The sequence below is a fragment of the Falco biarmicus genome, chromosome 13 (assembly GCF_023638135.1).
Source record: "Falco biarmicus isolate bFalBia1 chromosome 13, bFalBia1.pri, whole genome shotgun sequence".
Lineage (NCBI taxonomy): Eukaryota > Metazoa > Chordata > Aves > Falconiformes > Falconidae > Falco > Falco biarmicus.
In genome coordinates this window covers 8,284,792-8,305,710 of record NC_079300.1, presented here as the reverse complement: position 1 = coordinate 8,305,710, position 20,919 = coordinate 8,284,792, and the positions used below count along the sequence as shown (strand labels likewise).

The following is a 20,919-nucleotide window of genomic DNA, read 5'->3' as shown; positions in this document are numbered from 1 at the left end:
TGACTGCAGTTAGATTCTCTACGTGTTTAATATCTGGGTTAATAGAGAAAAACATGTTTAAAGCACAGTGTATTTCTACTATTAACACTCGTAAGTACCAATCTACCTGTTTGCCATCAGTCCAGAACTCATGAGTGTATTGGCTGTGTCCCAAGTAGTCAGGTTTTTTTATTGGACAAAACCACAACAAACCCCTGCATTTGTAATATAATTAATTCATTATTTTCCCTATCCGAAGGGCACCGTTTGCTTTTTCTTCATCCCACTTAATAAATAAATAAACCTGGCCTACTCTTCAGTAAGTAGCAGGTTCTGATGTAGTTGCTCTTGATTAACGGCCACTAAAGCTGGAGATGATATCTTCCCTTGTTAACAGTTCATATTTTCCTGACTTGAAGTTGTAATAAATTGTAACTGAAGGATCTTCTCTGTGTCCTGTGAGGTTGTTAGGGCTTTTTTTCTTTTCTTTTTTTTTTTTTTTACCCCCCACCCCATTATGGTATTTTCTCATAGGGGTTTTAGATTTCATCCTCCTTTTTTCAGAAACAGTGGACTTAGAGCTGTTAGTATTCAACAAAACATCTGCCTTAGGAAAACATTGGCAGCATTCACGCACTCGCAAAGGAATTTCAGAGAAATTATTTGTTATCCTCAAACTAGATGCTACCAGAGTACACAATTCCAAAACTTCTTTTCTTATGGGAAAGGCATATAAGACTAGGCTTAACAACAGGGAAATGAGCTGGGTTTATTTGTGTTTAGAGTAGATCAAACCTTCTTCACCTGCCCTGTGAACAGAGCACCTCATTACTGTCTCACTGGTTTCCTCCTAATCAAATCACATGTTTATATCCCCAACACTGCAGAAGTTACGTGCTATGCCTAATAATCTGGGATCTTTTCTGAAATAATGTTGGAAATATTCAGAAATAAAGTTGGAAAGTTGTTCATACACAGAGGGATTATCCCTTGTCCTGGGTCTTCCACTGCAGCAATGCTTCTCTTGCTGTGTTTATGTGGTTAGTATTATTTATAGGGTAGTTCTGTCAACTTCTGTGCTGAAAATAAAAGCTGCAATTGATACTAGCTTTGTAGGTGCTAAAAACGCTGAGGAGAGAGCATTGAGGCTCACACAGCAAGGGAAGGGCAAATGAGTGAGTGGATCCTTTGTTGGAAAAGGTCATGTTCCTGCAACTGTCTATGTCCAGACTGATGTAAGTGTGTTTGGTTATAGTTTGACTTTGGTTGTTCACTGGGAAAGATGAACCAGGCCCCAAAGACCTGCAGGAATTTAGGATAATTACCCGAGTACTGATAGCAACCTTAGTAAAACATAAAAAACTAGCATTAAAAAAAACCACCACTCAATCCAAAACCAGAGGCAGTGGTGGCCTCTAATGAGTGTTTCCAAACTTAGGCCAGCGAAATTCACTGCTGCACAGCCAAATGCTCTCGGATCTCCCAGGCAAGGGCTGCTGGGGTCCCTACCGGCTCAACTTCGCAAGTACCAGGGCACACCACAAAGGAAGATTTGGGGTCTTTTTGTTTGACTTTTGCTTATGGAAAAATTGCGGATGTGCAGCATGCAATGGACTTGAGCAAGGGGGCGCCCAGCCGTATGCTAGCAGGAGTTGTAGGTGTCAGCGTGGGGCAGAGGGATGCCGTGAGAAGAGGCTGGCTGACTCTGGCTGTTGTCCCGGTTTCCGCAGTTGTTCAGATGCTGCTAGCTCTGACCTCTGCTGTGCTTTGTAACTCTATGTAGATATAACTCCAAATCACCTCAATTTGTTGTTGTTATGGCAGCATTAAAAAAAAAACAACTTAGTAATCAAGAATGAGGGAACCCACTGCAGTAAATACAGTGCAGCAAGTCAGACAAAGGCCTTTCTTCTGCAAGCACTTCAGGACATGACTCAGGGCACAAGGCTAAACAGACAAGGGCAAATAAAATGAATAGGGCTTAGCTGGAACAGAAATCACTGTTGCTGAAGGTGAATTTAATTTTTTTTTTTTTCAACAACCAGAGTTTATTTGTGCAAAATGTTAGCAACTTACGTGTGGTAATGGAAAAGTAGTGAAAGAAGAATGTAGAAAAAGAAATGACTAAAAGAAGTACAGATGAAGTCAGCGCTCTTGAAAGCGGTCGGAGAGATGAATTCAGGAGTGCAGAGTACATGTAGGCAGTGCATGGTGAAGAGGTGAAAATCAGGGCAAATGCATGACCACGGGCTCAAGATCATTTGTCAGATCAAGAGATGAAAGCCAGAAGATGGATCACCAGCTTGGGAAAGATAGCAAGTACAGCAGATAGGAACTGTAAAAGGGTGACGGTATGGGAAAATGCAAGAGTCCGTACACCCATAAGAAAAAATCTCCAGTCAAGATAGGGATGCTGTTGCAGGTGTGCGGAAATATCTTTCTACAGATGCTTGTAAGAACTGCGTTTGCTGTTTTATCACCATCAGGTAGCAATATGAATGTTTTAATCATAACAAATAGAGTCCGTGCCAGGCTATACACGGTAACTAACCACCGTTCCACAATTGAGATTTCCAGAACATGACCCATCCCAAACCCACAGATAGCTGAAAATCAACTAGTTACGAAAGTCAGCCCCCACTTCAGTAATTTTTCATTGACAAATAAGTAGCATTAGTCCAAGCTCAGAATGAATCTTTTATTTTGTAAGCCATCAGTATGCAGGGCAGCAGCATAGTAAAAAACTGTGTCACTGTTAGTGCACCAATATCCATCAGCTCAAGCAATTGATGTAGATGTAATCACTGTCTCTAATAGAAATAAAGTCAGGGTAATGGAACATTGTCACAGGATCAATGTCTCCTGTTTTGAAAATAAACCCCCTCAGCTTTGCCTTTGCATTTATGTACCAGCAGGCGACCACATCATTCAATTCAATTGACACAGTCCCTTAGAGCCCCAAATGATCTATTGTGGGAACATCAGGAACAATGTATTGGAAAAAATGGAACGTTCTTGATCCGGCTACTAGCCACACTATTTGGTGGGTTTTCCAGCAGTGAAAATGAGAATAATTATCAGCTGAGAGCAGAAACTTAGCACAGTATGGAGATCTTTAACTCTGTTTAACTGTTTGATTTCTACATGGTCTTGATCAAAAAGCTTGAACCATAGTACTTTTATTTTCAATGGTGCATGGTCACAAATACAAGACATTTTTTGGATGTTGTCCCTCCCCTACCTTAGTCTCAGCAGAAGCTCTCGATAGGGCTTGTTTTGACTGACTCAAGAGCTCTTCTCAGTCAGTTATTTTCTCTGAAATTTTTACACAGTTTGATGCAAGCAAGGATTAATGGGTGTGCTCCCACATTCATCCATAATTAATTTTTTGCTAAAGCTTTTTAATGCAGCATGGGAGATTAGCAGTCGTATAGTTGCATGCTTAAAATCTGGGTGCATGCTGAAGAGGTATATTGCATGGGATTTTAAACAACATAGCAGATAATGCTTCTTCCAGTTTTTAATCTTTCTCGCACTTGATTCCAGCAACCTACAGCTATTCTGTGTCTAGATCCCGAGAATATTAGTAGGCTGTTATTTTAGTGTTTAGCAAAGCCATTTAACAATTTTACAAAGCCTTCTTGAGACAGGGTCTGTAAGTCTGATTGCAAAAGGCTTAACTTACTTAAATTAGGTATTCCCAAAGGATCATAACTCTGTCTAAAGGGACGTTCGTCTAATGGCCTAAGAATGGAAGCTCTACAGCTTGCCTGATGTTACCACCATTCCTGTGATGGCCCCTCCAGTAAGAAAATTTTCCCTTTGAGAGACAGATGTGTCTCCCTGTAGTAACAACAAGCGTTTGTCTGGTGCTTCCCTCTCCATTACAAAGTTAGATACATTTAACATACAGAGCCTAGAGGGTGAACTTTGCAGGTCATCTTGTGAAGCAATCCATATGGATACCTGTACTGCTGCTTCCCCAGGTAGGTGTGCTAATTCTGGCCATGGATCAGAAGTTACCTGTTTCTAGTCAGTTTTAGGAACGCCACATTTCCAGTTTTGCTGCCATAGGCATCTGCCCAGCTTGTGTGCAGGTAAAACAATCTAACCCTGAGGATCATCTCTTCAAATCACAGGCTCTTCCTTTCCAAAAAATGCCTTTGGTCTGGATTAGGTGTGTGATCAAGGAGAATTTCATTATGTTTGGTTATATTTCATGGTGTGCTCTGAAAGTTATTGAAGTGTTGAGAGAGGATGGTGATTTAATTTTTTAACTACTACTTCTGGACAGTTTTCATTTAATCCCTGCATCATCAGGCTTGAGCTCGGTGATTAAAAGCTTGTCCACCTTCAGGGGACCGAGATGAGATGTTTGGGATTGGGATCCTGTGCGGAGTCAGGGAAGCATGGCTTTTATGAAATAGCCAAAAATGAGGCAGGAATTTCTGCTGGTGGTTTTAGTGGGATACAGGTGCATGTTCTGAGCAGCTGGCCTTGATTTTCAGGTTTTGAAGGAATAACATATCTTCTCCTGCAGAAAGATGTATCAGAACTACCTCCGTTTTAACAGGGTCGCAATTATCATGCGAAAGAATTGTGCCTGTTTTCATTGTTCCCTAAACAGTTAGAAGGTCTTTAAAATACTAATACACAATCCCTTTTTGCTATTCTGATACAGGAAATATGGGGGGAAATCACCCTCAAACACATAATTTCTTCTTGTGTTGCACTGTAACAAGGAAAAAAAGAGGTTTAAGTACCTAAAGAGTATTGAATAAAGTGTCCTGTTTCTGTAGTCAATCTAGGGATTTACAAAATATGGCTGCCAAGAATCACTGCAAGGTGCCCTATAGCTGTCTAGGAAGATGTATTTTTAACTCTAGAAAGCATAAAGTGTGCAGCTTTGTAGCCATAGCCTGGAAATATGATACTGAATATACTGTCACTTGTGTCTCTGCTGTAACATCCGGAATCCCAGCCTCCTGGGTCACACAGCATATGACTTTGGGGAGGAGATTCATAGTTCAGTAATTAAATACTACTTTGCTCTAGGCAAAACCAACAAATGGGCTTCATCTGCAGCTTATTTTGTAATAGTACTCAGGACTCTGCTTGGCATTTCTGGGGACTGAGTACTCAGATAAGTAGACAGTAACTGTTATTTTTAGCTAAGGTTTTGGGTGGTTTTGTTGGGGTTTTTTTCCCCTTCCCTTTCAGGATTGTAATTTATTTTTTTTTCTCCCCTGGAGAATTTCAAACTTGTATCTCATCTTGTAAACTTCATGCTCTCAGATTGGCATGGAAAGGCAGAGGCTTTTGCCATAAATTAGGTCACTAAAGCTGAAGTACAGAATACAAATATTTATCACCTGAGCTAAGGAAAACAATTCAGATGAGGAAAGGAAAACATTTTTTTTTAGTATTTGGAAAAGAAGCTGTATTCCTGAGGTTAAAAGCAAAGCAGTAGAGTTGGAAGATGAACATGAGAAGCATCTCTTGTTTTAAATTGCTGGAAGGAAAACTAGCAAAGCTTGATCATATGGGAAATCAGTAAGAAGGTTCATTAGGTAGAATTATGGATAATTTTTTATGCATGTTCACATTTGACATAGATTATTGAGGCTTAAATTTAAAGAAGGGCACATTTAAATAATAGCAATTTTGAGACACAGGTAAAAAAATGCAATAAATTTAATGTTGAAATATATTAAACCAAAACTTATGCATTTAATTTATTTTAAAAAATAAATTTCCTTTAAATTCAGAAGGTTAGAAAGAATTCTTAATTGCAGATTTTCAGGTAGTAGAACTTTAATCAGGGCTCATTTGTATTGTGCCCAATACAATATTGGACCCCATCTCTCAAGTGAAAATGTGAAAGAGCAAAGAGGAGTATTTAGAGCAGTTAGTTAATATAGTTAAAGAAAACTCAACTTCTTTTTTTAAAGTATGAGAAAATGTTCATTTTTGTTGAAATTGATGTTTTAATATGTTCTTACACAGAAGGACGTACAACATTGATCATGCACTGCATGCTTGACATAACAGGAACCACTAACATGTTTTAGGAGTTTTTCTTTATAAACTGTTTCTAAAGGGCTATACATAACATTGTCTTTGGATGTAGTCTTACTGAGGTCAGCAGCCATTTGGGGTAGACCTACCATGTCTTGGGAAAAAGAGCCTCTGGAGAACACCTTAGTAGAACAGCAGCCACCAGCAACAGTGTTTTGTGGAGCCCTGGATTAAAACTGCAGCTCTGCAAGCTACTCACACAGCGGATTTGGTGTCTGATCGAGGTCCTGCCGAAACCTCACAAATCCGGGAGTTTGTCTGGTCTGAGTGGTTGGATTTAAATTGCACCCTTTTCACTCCCTTCAGCACCTCTGAGTTGATAAATCAGAGCAGCCTTGGTGGCATTGGTGCCTCACTGGCTTAATTGGCCTGGATGCAGCTGGAGAAATGGTGGTTAGTGTATCAACACCTTCCTGGGCTGCGGGGTGTCCCCGGTCCCCCGAGTCATCGTAACGGTGGTCTCATAGCTGTTGAGTTCAGCCAGTAGGTTTGCCAGGCTGCGGAACTCCCAGTGTTAGTGGCAAAGCGTAATGAAGAGGAATTGTGTATCACGTGCGGGACTTCATTTTTATTTTTAAGAGAGGTAATACGGATGTAAAGCAGAATTGTAATAACACTTCCCAAAGGACTTGTACACACCTGCAGGTTTTTTGGGTGGAGTTAGAAAGCAATGCATTCCCAGGCTGGGTCATATGATTTGCCTTTTTTTTTTTTTTTCCTTCTCAACCATCGTGGTCATTAAAAAAAGGAAGATTCTTAAGCAGCAATTAAAAACAAAATGGTATCACTGTCTATGTGCACACATGCTGGCAAAATATTTGTCTAGATTTCTTACGAAAGAGGAAAAAATAAAAGGACTAGTGACAATATTTCTGTTGTAGGAGATTTATTCTTTCTGTAGCCAGCCTTCTGTTTTCCATGGATCAATGTAGCAGTCTGTTTATATCTGAACATTAAGCATTTTTTCAGAGCTACCCGGAGCATTAGCTGTTCCCTTTAACATATTATATTTGGTATCAAACTAATAATGGGTATGTTTGGGGGAATTATTATTCACAGCAGCCTGCCAGGTTTTTTCTGTTATCCTACCTAATTAGGGTGTGTTAGAGCCCACCTAGAACTGCAGAAATACTACTTTCTGAGGCTGTTGTTTGATGATACAATAAATCTAACCGTAGTGAACTACTGTACGTTATAAAACTGTGATTAAGAGATACAAAGTGCTAATCTCATGAATAAACTTTCACTGCCAGTTCAAGTTTGTTTAAGAGAAAACCAACCAAAAAAAACTATTAGGCCAGGAGCCATATCGGGCGGCATCTGTTCTCTAGCGTTTGGCATGAACCTGGAAGAAGAGTACAAAGCTAGCACAAACATGCGGAGTAGAATAATAATTTGTCAGAAATGCAATCAGATTTGTACTGTTGGGCACCCCTTAGTCTACAGATCCAGTGTTCGTGATAGTGGAATTTGATCTCGTTATAACGGATTTTACTTGTGAGTTTTACCCAAAGTATGGAAATGTGTGAATGGACCTCAAGGGGTGGAGAAACCCTTGCGAAGAGAGCCTGTGCGTCTGAGTTACGGTAGGCATGTTACGGAAATACAGGCACATTTTTGCTGTGTGGAAGCTAAGTCAAGAGTTGGTGTGTTGGCTCTGGGACAAGAAACCTCATTCCCTTTCCAAATTATTTTTTTGTGGGAGTTCTGACATAGATTCAGAGTTGGAATGAGTGGGTCGGTTTGTCTGAAGCACAGGTGCGTGTTATCTCTGTTTCTGACCTGTGGTACAGCTAGTTCTTAGGTAGATCTTGAGGCCAGCACTTGTATAGACAGTTGGGTTTTATTTTATGGCTGATATGTTTTACGCCTGATAAATTTTGGAAGTTCAGGGAATTTCTATAGCAACATTGAAAATTACCTGGGATATCTTGATACTGTGCCGATTCTAATAGAACAGTGGTGTTATAAACCAAGGGGTCCTGTAGAAAACCTGTGCCTGTGGCTTGGTAGTTTCGGATGGTCAAGGGAGAACAGGGTGATGGGTTACCTGTGCTGTAATACGGTTTCATTGGAACTGGCACTGCTGAGCATCACAGGGATGTGTGTGGGTTGAGAGCCTGGGAAGAGGCGTGCTGAAGGGGACTTGATTTTAAACAGTGAATATGGATCCAGGTGTGGTCCCAAGGACTGGAAGACCACGAGCGATTTGGGCATGGTCCTAAGTCCTCATGCGCATCTGTTTTTTACCTGTTGTTTTTTTTTTTAATTTGGTTTTAATTTAATCCTAGTTTTACTGGTAAAGAATTCACTTCACATGCACTGTGACTGCTCCATGGTGCTAAACAAAAGTAGAGGCAAGTAAGAGCACATTTCCTTTAAAAGTACACTTGGAGCTAAAACAATAGTGTGGCTGCATCGTATCTTGCCACATTCCCTGTAAATCCACAGAAAGTTTTGAGGAAGACTTGGAATTTTTATAAGGGCCACAAAAAAAGGGCCTCAAGGATCTTGTTACATTTTCAGAATGGATTTGGGACATCCAGGTGCAAATATTTTGAGGTCTTTTTAATGGGTCCTTTGCAAATTAGGCTAGCAATCTAAGACTGATAGGAATTTTGTGTCATTTCTACTTATTTTTGACTTATTTTTCTGTGTCTTTTTCAGTTACTTAATCACTGCATCTAAAATAAAGAGGCATATTAATAGCTCTTAAATGCCCAAAATAAGTAGTTGATTGCACATAGAAATAGTGGATTTGGGGGAAATAAACCAGCATTAGTGAATTTGTTAGTATGTGGGGTATGTGTGTATGCGAATGGGTGCATACATAAAGATAAATTATTTTTTGCCTCCTTTTTTTTTTTTTTTTTTTTTCTTCTCAGCCTTTCCTCCTCTATTCATGTTTCTGCTTTCATTTACATGATGCCACTTTTAAGAAGTCTTCTCCATCACCTCCCAGACAAGCCCTAGGGCCGTGTTAGGGCATTAGGGAACATGGAGTTCATGTGGTTCATCGGTTACCAGGTTTCTTTTCTTTCCCATTACTGTTTTCCTTTGGCAGACATCGGTGGCAGGTTGTAACTTCACCATGAAGTGAGGGGGTGGCCATGGCATGTTGATCACTGAGAGCAGTATCTCCGCCGGCTTTGGGGCCGGTGGGTCCCCTTTCTGTCCCACCTCTGCTCCATTTTTGCCATTATCTGCTCGCTGCAGTGTCTCTGAGGCCATTCCCGCTGGTCACTTCCCAGGCGGTTGTGAAGGAGGAGTGAGGCAGCACAAGTTCCTAGGGCTGGAAACGGCAGCAGCTTCCCCGCTGTGTGCACTGGCCTTCAGGCACCTCCGAGCTGCTGCTTCAGCCGCCTGCACGGCCTGGCCGCGGGGCTGGCACTGGCCGCCGGGCTGGCACTGGCCGCCGGGCTGGGGCTGGCACTGGCCACGCTGCAGAGCCCTTTGCTGGGGGCAGTTTGGCTTTGGCCCTGGTTTCGAGGGGTGGCAGCATGAGCCCGGCAGCCAGCATCAAGCCTGGTATCAATTCCAAATTTGTCAAAGGGATATAATTAGTGTATCCTCCCCTATCTGCACTTCTGCTGTATTTTCTCTGTCATGTGATGGTTTGCTTTTGTGATGGGGAGGAAGGTGGGCTGGTGTTGCTGGTTCTGAGGGCTCCTCGCTCCCCTTGGCTGTGCGGGAGCCAGGTGAGGGTTGTTTCGGGGTGCTGGGGTAAACACAGAAATGGGTTTTCAGAAAATTGAAATAAGCACCGAAAAAATGGATAAAGCAGTATCTTGGTAAAAACCTGGAACCTTTTGCACCCTTTCCAGTTTCATGTCCTCATCAGGCAAGCTGTGTATTTATTGAGCACATCTCTGTGTTTTCCTGGATGTGACGGTGCAGCAGCCGGTGTTGCACTGCCACCTCTTGATAGCCGCGCAGGACAGCATGTGGCACTGCTTGCTGGCCAAAGCATCTGGTGGAGAACACTTTGAACCTGCCTTGAAAAATTATACTCATTTCACTTGGGGCAGGGTGAATAACACTTCTGAAAGACAGGCAAAACGTTAGCTTTTATTCTTTAGCTATCCAGCTACTTAACAGATGAATTTATGTGGCATCTCCACTGTTCTGCTTTGAGTGGAGAGCCTTCTTTGTATTAATAACGCATGTCTTCTGTATGTGGCAAATGACACTGATTTCTGCATTTTGGTCAATGTTTTTGGATGATGCAGCAAGATTTTAAAAATCAGTAACAGGCCTGTGAAAAATATACTATAATTTATGTGTGTCTGTAATGTATAAAGGCTTCTTTACAAGTCTTTTTAAATTTAATTACCTTTTCCTACAGAAGTTTATTCTCTGTAACAAGCAGTCCTAAATAAAGATGATTTACACCACGTATGACAACTAAACATAGCTGAATAAAAACAGTGTTTGGCCCTACACGTGTTAAGAATCAGTTGCTAATGCATGAAACGGCTAAAAATGACATTCATTACACACACTGCTCAGTAAATGAGCCCTCAAAGTATGTAGTAATTTGGCAGGTAGACCTTGTATGTCAGGCATCACTGGGGGCTGTGGATGACTGGGGTAGGGTTGATATCAATATACCTTTCTTTACAAGTTGCATTGCACTAGCTAGAAGTTATTGTACTGGAACAGTTATTTTTTCCTTTACAAATGAGAAGAATTAAGTAGCTGTCCGTTTTTGTTTATTTTCTTAAAAAAAATAAAACCATCTTCCCTCTTTCAGCAATGAGGTGTGCTTGAGCTGCCCTAAAAGCACGAGGTGTGGACACGTCAAGCATCGCATACAGCTCCACGTTTCCCATATCAGATAGCCCCAGCTCTCCCACTCTGGTCCTGCTGGCCCCAGCTGGGTCTGAGCCCTCCCTGCAGGTCTCAGACGGTGCCATTTCTCCTGGGCCCTCTCCAAACCGAGTGGGCAGTGCACGCTGCCCTCCCTCCTACCCCAGCTATGAGCTGGGTGTGTGGCTGGGGCGGGCTTGGGGATGTCTGTGTGCTCATGGACTCGCATGGGTTCGTGTGTGGTTTTGGGCAAACACACTTTTTACAATGTCCAAGTTCATCCTGTAGCCTCTCCTCTTCTTGAGGAGTGTAGCTGGGTCTTTCCTCTACACCATTATGGGACTGGTTAGGGAAGGCACCCCTTGGAGAGCTCTTCCCCCTAGTAAAATGCAAAATTTAGATGATGAGGGAGTTGTTGTTTTCTCATGGTTCCTTGAGAAGTCTGGCTAGGAAAAGATGCCTAGGAAGAATATGTATGGGCAACCTTATGATGCTGATCATAACCGTGTAGCTGTTGCTTCCTGCTGCGTTCGCTGCTTTCCCACTTTGAGCAACAGTGGCGAATGGCCTGACTATGTAGCTGCGTAGCATCAACTTTTTTATTCTGAACAAGAAAATCTGTTCTCTAGTCCTTTTAATGTCAGATCCAAGTCAGATTTTGTCAAAACAGTAGGAAAGTTGCTTGTCTTCTTAGACTCCAGTTCTGTAGAAGAAAACGACGGTGGTGGGCAGCTGGTAAAAACCTGGAAATCTGCTGATGGAAAGTGCTGGGTGTGTATTAGGAACAGGAGATGGACTTTATTTCATATTATGTTCTGGAGCTGCTGTTTTTACTTGTTTGCTAAATGTCGTGGAAAGATCAGGATTTTCAAACGTTCAGAAGTCATGAGAATGCTCTCAAAAAGGAGGCTTGAAGTTAGGGAAAATACTGTATTCTGTCTCTTCATCTTATTTTAAAACTCTTGTTGCTTCATATTTTCAAAATGTGTCATCAAAAGTATGTATAGTTTGATACATTATTTGTCTTGCTAAATATTTACTATTAATAAAATCAAGGGGCAATTGTGTATATGTATCTATCAGTATTTTTAAAGCATTGATCGAAAGCCTAGAGAAATGTTACTAAAAATGATCTGTTTAAAGTTTGCCTCTAACGTCAAGAATTCCTTTTACAAAGCCTAGATGTATGGCTGAGATGTTTTCTAATTTTTCGTGGAAATAGCTGAACTTCCTTTGAGCAGATACAGTGTTGCAGCCCAATATTGCACCTTTTTACTAGAGTAGAAGTACCTGAAAATTGAATTAGATTAGAAAGTAAAAGTGAGAACTTGCTTGCATACCACTGTGAAACCAAGTTCTCAGTCATTGTTAGCCAGGTAGAGAGAAATCCACATCTCGAAAAATGTGTTTCAGAGCAATAATGTCGATTAGATGAAACTCACTTGATTTTTCTTTAAAAACCTGTGAAATTAAGCCTTTTTAGTACTTGTATTAAGCCGCGTAGTTCTCCAGTCCATACCAATTTTCATCATTTGAGAAACCGGCCCTTCAATATTTAACTTACTGACCTTTATGTTGTGGTGAGATAAATGATTTTTTTAATGACTGCGGTAGACTTATTTTCATTATAAAGTAAAACCATTGTCTATACTGCCAGGGAGCTACTTACTTTATAAGTATAGTATTTGTTGAGAAATACGTATTAGGTACCACAAATTTTGAATTGACCTACTTTTTTATTTTCAGGGTTGTGTCCTTTGTTGTGACCTCATGGTTTAACTGGGAATAAAGATGAGTATAAGCAGTGATGAGGTTAACTTCCTGGTATATAGATACTTGCAAGAGTCAGGTGAGTTTTTACAGTTCTGGTTGCTAAATAATGCATAATTTATTTGGTATTCACCTGCAACTGGCTTTAGCAAATTTAATTGTTTTGCCAGTAGGCGTGTGCTTCTGTCTGAACTGTTTCTTGGTGTTTCTTCTCAACAAGAGAACAAATTCCTGCCAAGTTACCTTCTGTAACTTTAATCAGACTTAGTCATTTGGCTCTTCAGATGGCAGTTAACCAGCCAAGGGCTCACTTGATTGCTAGAAATGCCTTTTCCTGGAGATCACTTATCTACAGGGTGATGATGACACTTTGCACCATTTTCTTTGGGGCTACTTGAAGAAGAAAAAAGGATGACCACCAAAATACTGGTTTTTCCTGTTCTGTCTTGGAGTGATGGTGCTCCTGCAAGCTCGGTTCATTGCCTGAACGTGACTGGGAGGGAAGGTGGTGCTGTATTTCAAAGGAAGAAGTGGCAAGTGTGACCATATGACTTCTATAATTTGAATCTAAATACAGATGAACAGATACTTTTACAAGAATAACTCCTTATTTGAGAACAAGGGTTCTCAAAAGCCTCCCTTCCTGCAGGACACTTTCTTGAAGGATTTTGTCCTTTGATGTCAGGCTAGCCAAAGCCTACTGCTTCTTAAGAGTAAGAGCAAAAGGCAGTTCAATATGGTCAAACTTGGAAAGAAGCCTTTCTCCCATCATATTTGTCCAAACTGACTGTGTCTGTAAAGCACAAGCAGGAATGTAGTAGTGTTCCCTTGGACAGTTGATTGGTAAAGCTTCCCAAACCCAGCTGGATCAGCTGTTTGAGTTTGTGTTGCATGTTGGGGTGGCTGCAGGGGGCTTTGTTCTTGAAGCTGTGTAAGAGACAACATTACCTTTTACCTACAGCTATGATATTGAATGCTTAAAGCAGCCTACATTTAGAACAGGTAGATTTGACTGGAAATTGGGGCATGCCCCAGTAAATGAACAAGTGATGATTGTCAGCTGGCAGGAGGGAATATGATCTTAGCAACACATAAAAGAAGTCTGCATATCAAAGCAAAAATAAACTCCAGTCTTAAGGTAACAGTGTAAGGGATCAGCTTTAATGTGTGTGCTGCATTGCCGTTTCAACATCTACTGATTCTTAGTTTTCTTTAGTGATTGCTGATGTGGGGGTGGTGTCTAGCTTCTTGAAAAAGCATTTGACCAATGTAATATCTGCCCCACTGCTTATGTGATTGCTCATGGACTTCTCAAATTCAGACAAAGAAGCACCAGAAGCAATGGTGGATGGCAGAGTTTTTCAGTCTGTGCTTGTCAGAAGAAAGCAGAAACTTACTGTTCTGCCTGAATTTACAGAAAAGTATTGCACATTCTTATTCCAGTTGCAGATTGCTTTTGTCGCAGAAACCAAACTTACATAATGGCTTTATAGTCGTTTGAAAGTTTGCAGGCAGCTTTTTAGTTACCAGGGGAGAGGGGAGGAAGTACTTTAAGAAAAAATTATATGACAATAAAGTTAATTTGCTGAAACAACAATTTTTATCTAGGTTAAATTCACCTTTTCAAGGTGATCAAATAAATAGCAAGCAACAGTGTGGTCTTAATGCTAACAGTCTTAATCAGTGCACAATACTGATGTAGTTCTGAATGCCAAAACATACGCAACTATGACAGCACTGTACCATGAAGTGAATTCTGTTCTACATATAGATCCATTTCACTTTCATGGGTAACAAATAGGTGAGTAAAAATAACAAGTGAGTCTTGGTGTTTTGGAGATACATATTTTATTAAATACTATATATGATACAATGCATGTATCATTTGAGAATATATAAATATATGCAAATGCTATTGCAAATTGTATGGTTTATGTTTTTATATTTACTCATGCACGAATGTCTTGCCAGTGATACTGTAATTAATATTTGGTGTGTTTATATATAAACTTTGTTTTTCTCTTCTTTTATACATTTAAACGAGAAACATGAGGGAAACAACAGAGGTGTGTTGACGAGGTTTTTTTTGTAGTTCATGAGCATGCTGTAAGTTTGCATAATTTGCTTAGGTTTGTAAACAGAAGATCCTACAGTGGTATGGCAAGTAGCGTTGTCTATCTATAAATCAATTCTGATGTCTTTGCCTTGTCTTTAGGGTTTTCCCATTCAGCATTTACCTTTGGTATAGAGAGCCATATCAGCCAGTCTAATATAAATGGTGCTCTGGTGCCACCAGCTGCTTTGATTTCCATCATCCAGAAAGGTCTGCAGTATGTAGAGGCAGAAGTCAGTATTAATGAGGTAAGGAGGCTTTGCCTGCAGGAGCATTATGTCCTTGCTTGCAGTAAGTTTGAATGTTAGTATTTTTTCTTAACTTTCTTGTATCCTATTTATTTACTTTTACTTCAGATTCCTTACTGCTGGTGTTCACCATGACTCCAGTGGTGGAACCAGAATGGAGTGACATAACTGGGTAGGGGTTCTGCCCAGTGCAGCCACACAACACCAGGCATGGTGTTCTGGCTCATTGCTTAAAGGTCCGTTGTCTGTAGAGTTTTTACCCTAATATAATGTTGTAGTAAATCCAGACAAGTGCAATAAGATAATCATTGAGACAAGTAACCTCTTAATTTTTATTTTCGTAGACTAGGGAGGTGGGAGAGCACTATCTATGCAGCTCTCATTTTGGTGATTTGTTGTCATAATGAAGTAATGAGAGCCCAAAGGCAAGGTTTCCAAATAGAGCAAGGGTTTCAGTTTCTGGCAGGAAGGATGGAGGTATATGCCAGTTTGCTTTTCACCTCTACTGGCTAATTCATCTTGAGCAGGATCTATTAAATTTGATGTTTAAATGGTTATTCCAGCAGTACAAAAAGCTATGTATCTTCCTGCCTGATGCTGGAGATACTCACCCTCAATTTCCATTCTCATTTATGCCTGGAAGGTTAGCAGCCTTTGTATGTGTCAGTTATATCACAGAAGGAAACTTCTTTTCACTAATTCTGCTCTTTCCATTCTCCCTTATGTCTGCTCTTTATGTGTAGTTTTCATAGTCCAAGTAAAGCAAATCCATTCCCTTAGGAGGCCTCAGAAAAATAAAGCAAGTGATTAGAATAGAAGGAGACCCTATATTTATTGCAAGGAATCCTTCTAGCTCCTAAAAATAGATCCTTACAAAGCCGTAGCATATGTACAAGGGTATTTTTAACTATGTCTTGTCCATTTCAGGATAAAATTCTTCCTTGTTGTTTGAAAGCACGCCAGCACTGTTTAAAAAAGGAAGAAAACTAGTCAACTCTCCGGATAATATGTTTATGGAAAGTATTAGTCTAATAAGATAGAATAACTTCACAAGCCAGTGACCTGACTTGCAGTGTTAGCAGCTCTTCAAACAAACCATTAGATTTTGTTGCAGCCACTCATGTTTGAAATCATATTCATAGATAGCTTACAGAATTTTTTACTTTAGCAGACGATTTAGCAAATTCAAAGCATGTAACTTCTGATTCCAGAAGCACTGCCAGAGGTTTGCGGTGGCTTTTTCTGCATATTTATGGTGGCCACTGAACTTTAGACTAAAATTCCAATCCTAACCACAACAATGATGAGATACCACTTCCAGCACCATTTGTAAACTGTTTTATTATATTAAACCAAAACTTGTGCTGTAGTTTTTTGTGGAATTTTTGCCCATAATGTTAATTTGTACTTGGTGTTGTCTTTTTTTGTTTTCTCCCTCTGCTGTAATTTAGGATGGTACCTTGTTTGATGGTAGGCCGATAGAGTCTCTCTCACTGATAGATGCAGTAATGCCTGATGTGGTACAGACCAGACAACAGGCCTACAGAGATAAACTTGCACAACAGCAGGCAGCAGCTGCTGCAGCTGCGGCCGCGACTAACCAACAGGGATCAGCGAAAAATGGAGAAAATACTGCAAATGGAGAAGAGAACGGAGCACATACTATAGCAAGTAAGTTGAGACAGAAATGATCTTAACTTATTTCCTCATCATCTGTCATAGTACGAGCTTGTAGGTAGTGAGGTGGTTGTGTAGAGGTACTGGTAACCCTTCAGCTTGCAGGGAACACGTTTGTCACGGGCGATACTTTTAATAGATCGCGTCTCACCTTTGACTGTTCCAGGTTAGATATCTGGAATTGCAGGAAGAAATGCAAACTTCTGAATTCATTAATTCACAATATTCCATTGACCAGTCTCACCTCCAGTACTGCTCCTTTCTTACCGTCTGAAGGTTTTTCACAGCATCCTCTGAGAACTCTTGCATAAAGAGAAAGCAAAAAAATCTTTAATTATTGCATCTCCTCTCAGTTTTGGCCCCTGTACGAGAAATAAGAAGAGGAGTCTGCTAATCCACAGGTGGTTAAAACTGAGCATTGCTTGTGAAGCTCTGCAAACTACTTTTGGCAGGTTCTGCTAACCCCATGAACTGGGGAGCTGTAACCAGTGCTCTGTAGGACAGACTTCCTTGTCATGCTGAGACCATCACGGTTGCTGAGACAAATCCTGTATAATTTGTGTCCTCTATCAATATCAGTTTTCGTGATTTGATATCCAGAATGATTCGATGCAACTTTGTGCAGGTTTGGATTATTCAATGGTTCCATTTTAGTTGTGACTGGTGAAACAAGTGAGTTTCATTTGTTATCGCTGGTCAAAGGAACATACCTTACAGTCAGGCTTAGTACAGGAAAGTTCAGATCAGGCATTAAAATTTCATTTTGAAAATGCTGTTCTGGAAGTCTGAATTACACAGTTGAGAGGGGGAGTTACAGCTTTTGCTGTAAAAACACCTGAATAAAAGACATTTTTGAGAGAGTATTCATATCAAGCCATGTACAATTTTTGCATTTTACAGCTGGATTTTACTAGGGGTTTTTTGTGTTACTATATATGACAAATAAACTGGAGATGTAATTATTGGATTAAACAAATAAACTCTCTACTTCAATGCTTTCATGTAAAAATCTCAAAATATATCCTTGTTAACTGTGAACTAGATAGAGTAAGTGTAAAATCAGCCACTGTTAAATGTGATCTATCAGCAACCCCTACTGGCTGGAACGCCAAATTATACTAGCGTTGATTCATTAAATGGAAGCAATGTTTTATATGGTGCTCTTTCTTAAAAATTTGCATGTTCTAATAGCCTCTTCTGTTTTCTCACACATACAAACAGTGACAGAAACCCTTGCTGTTAAATTAAGCAATAGATGGGAAATGGTTTGTTTAACCACAGTTAAAAAAAAAGAAGCAGGTGAACTTTTCATGTTCTGCATATACACTCAGTGTGAATTTATTTTTAATAATAGAAAATGATTGATGGCAGTTGCCAAGAAAACTGTTTTGTCACTTGAATTACCCCCAGTATTTTTTACAGAACAGTACGGATTCAGTATCGCTTCCACACAGAAAGCTATGTATTGCCACAATTCCACAGTAGTTGCCGATGCAGTTTAAAAAGTTCTGTTATCACCAAATGTTATTATATTAATTAAAACCATTTTGTAAATAAAATGCCTGAGATGTAAGTTTAAAACCTGTTTGACTGCAATTGGTGAAAAGAGAGTCTTTTTGGAAAGGAATGTATCATAGATGTATTTTTAAGGCACAAGATAGACTAGTAACATATTGTCCTGTGCAGTATTGTGCCTGAAAAACTATGAGTACTTTTAAATCAACGTTTATTTTTTGACTTAGCAGGAATTTAACTTTTGGCCCCAATTTTGAAGTTTCAAAATTAAATCTATTTGGATGCTGAACTTTAGAAGGGCTAAGAGCTTTCTCACATTTTTGCAACTCCCCATCTGTTTATAGTACTTTATTTTTCCAGTTCCAATTTATGAGGGAACATAACAGCTTTTTGTCAAATTTTGATCCACGTAAACTGTGAATTAGTTGCTATGCTTATCCCAGACGAACGTGAGCCATACAGTAGTTACAATGTATTGTCCCAAAATATTAAAATCCACCTCTCTCTACTGTTGTTTCCCATAATGCAGATAATCACACAGATATGATGGAAGTAGATGGAGATGTTGAAATCCCTCCCAACAAGGCAGTGGTGCTGCGTGGCCATGAATCCGAAGTATTCATCTGTGCCTGGAATCCCGTTAGTGACCTTTTGGCCTCAGGGTATGTGCATGAACTATGTATGCACGTAATATTGATGCCCACTGGCATACGTATGTACGCTGATGGTAACAAGTTAAAATAATAGCTGCCCCAGCATCTTCAACATCAGGTGCCGCAATGTTTGCTGTTTTGAAAGGAATACTTTTTAAAATGGAAGTAATTGGGAGAAGGAGTTACATTCTTATCAACTGTTCCATAGATCTGGAGATTCAACAGCACGGATATGGAACCTCAGTGAAAACAGCACGAGCGGCTCTACACAGCTGGTACTTCGACACTGTATACGAGAAGGCGGGCAGGATGTACCCAGCAACAAAGATGTGACGTCACTGGATTGGAATGTAAGTAGAAATGGCGAGGCTTAAACTATCAGAGAAAGCTGTACCTATAATTTTGCATAGTCAAATTTAAGTGACAGCAACCGAGCCTCCTCTGCTGTGGCTCCTGAAATATTTCTGGGTTTAGCTTGCATTGTGATTTCTTGTGTTGTGCTACAGGGACTTCTTTTTACTGAGTTGTAGTCAATGGAATAAATATCATAAATCTTATGCAGATGTATTCTACCTGAAATTTGCTTTTTGCTCTTTAGCTTTGAGTTATACAGTAAAAAAAAATAAAAATAATAACCTTTTTGCTGGCAGAGCGAAGGTACACTTCTAGCAACTGGGTCTTACGATGGCTTTGCAAGGATATGGACTAAAGATGGTAAGTGAAATACTTCTAATTTCCAGTATATTTTCCTGTATTGTGGCTCACAGCATAGTTTTTTATTTTTTTTAATGTATTTTATATCAATATAAATTTTCAGGTAATCTTGCCAGCACCTTAGGGCAACATAAAGGTCCTATATTTGCGTTAAAATGGAACAAGAAAGGAAACTTCATTTTAAGTGCAGGAGTGGACAAGGTGAGATAATCTTTGGTAAAATTAAAATTCTTTCCTTCACCGTTGTAATCTAATTAAAAGCATAATAGCAAAGCTATAGAAAGTAAGTAAATTAAAGTCATGGGATGTAAATATGTACTTACAAAGAACTTGTTATGCTAACTATGTTTCCTTGTATTTTATAGTAGTTTATTGAGATATTTATTAGGTTTCAGTGTCCCTGGATCTCATCCCAGTTAGGTTAGTGTAAGTTGGAAAGTAAGTGCATTGAACACTGGAGCACTAAACCTTTGTAAAACCAAATCACCTAAAATGTAGTAAAGCACTTTGTATAAAGCCTCAGAAAAAAATCACACTGGAGGAGTAGGTTCAGGCTGATTTGGATATCAGTCAAGCCTGGGAATGATTAAAAAGGTTAGAGCTGGAACCTAAGAAAAGTCAATATATTTGACTGGGGAGGTGCCAGTTGTGTAAGGCCATGGAGCTCCTTGTTTAACTGTGTTTTATTTCACATCTCTAAACAAACTTAAAGACTCACAGGTCTTTAAATTCAAAGGTGTTGTTAGTGTGAGGGATTTTATGAATGGTAGGAAGGGCATGTGGTGATGAAGAGTAGACTTAAGATGAATTCAAAGAATAGACATTCAAAGAATGAGAAGAGTGTAGTTTTTTCTCCGTAACTGATTCAAGGTGCAGAAGTAAACACATGCTTTCTCTTAATGAGACTGGCAAATGGCAAGCCTAGTAAGACCACAGGCCCACAATACTTAAAACTGGCAGTGTCACTGTAAAGTAGTGTATTTTCTCCTTTATTTTTTTTTCTGCACACACTTAACCTGCTTAGCTTTAGTGCCCAGCTTTATAAATCCTTGTGCTGGCACAAAGGAAGGAAAAGTGAATGTCTCCAAGCATGGAAAGGATGTGTTTCTTTTTTTGGCAGCTGTGATGCCTTATGCCACTTTTTAAGTCTTTGTGGAGGTACAGCTTTAATTTGCAGAAAAATATTCGGGAGGAGACAGATACCTTGTTTCAATCAATAAAGCTCCTTGGACAAAGCAGTTGAGATTGTGCTTTGAAAAAAATACTCTGCATTAGCAGAAAGATTGGCTTGACCTTGTGCAGCTTTTCCATAAATAATTTGTCCGGTCAGTTCACGCTTCCACTGAATTCAGTGTAAAAATTT

General features: G+C 39.8%; 1 protein-coding gene across 10 annotated transcripts in view; it reads left to right on the top strand.

Moving 5' to 3' along the window:
- TBL1XR1 (TBL1X/Y related 1) overlaps positions 1 to 20,919 on the top strand; it is a 117,996-nt gene that overhangs the window by 83,406 nt on the left and 13,671 nt on the right. For all 10 annotated transcript variants that reach the window (XM_056358360.1, XM_056358357.1, XM_056358364.1 and 7 more), the window contains 7 exons: positions 12,613 to 12,715; positions 14,852 to 14,997; positions 16,449 to 16,668; positions 18,719 to 18,851; positions 19,051 to 19,192; positions 19,493 to 19,556; positions 19,660 to 19,757. In XM_056358360.1, coding sequence (XP_056214335.1) covers positions 12,658 to 12,715; positions 14,852 to 14,997; positions 16,449 to 16,668; positions 18,719 to 18,851; positions 19,051 to 19,192; positions 19,493 to 19,556; positions 19,660 to 19,757 — 861 coding nt within the window. In that variant the 5' untranslated portion in view covers positions 12,613 to 12,657. The remainder of the gene's footprint in view (positions 1 to 12,612; positions 12,716 to 14,851; positions 14,998 to 16,448; positions 16,669 to 18,718; positions 18,852 to 19,050; positions 19,193 to 19,492; positions 19,557 to 19,659; positions 19,758 to 20,919) is intronic.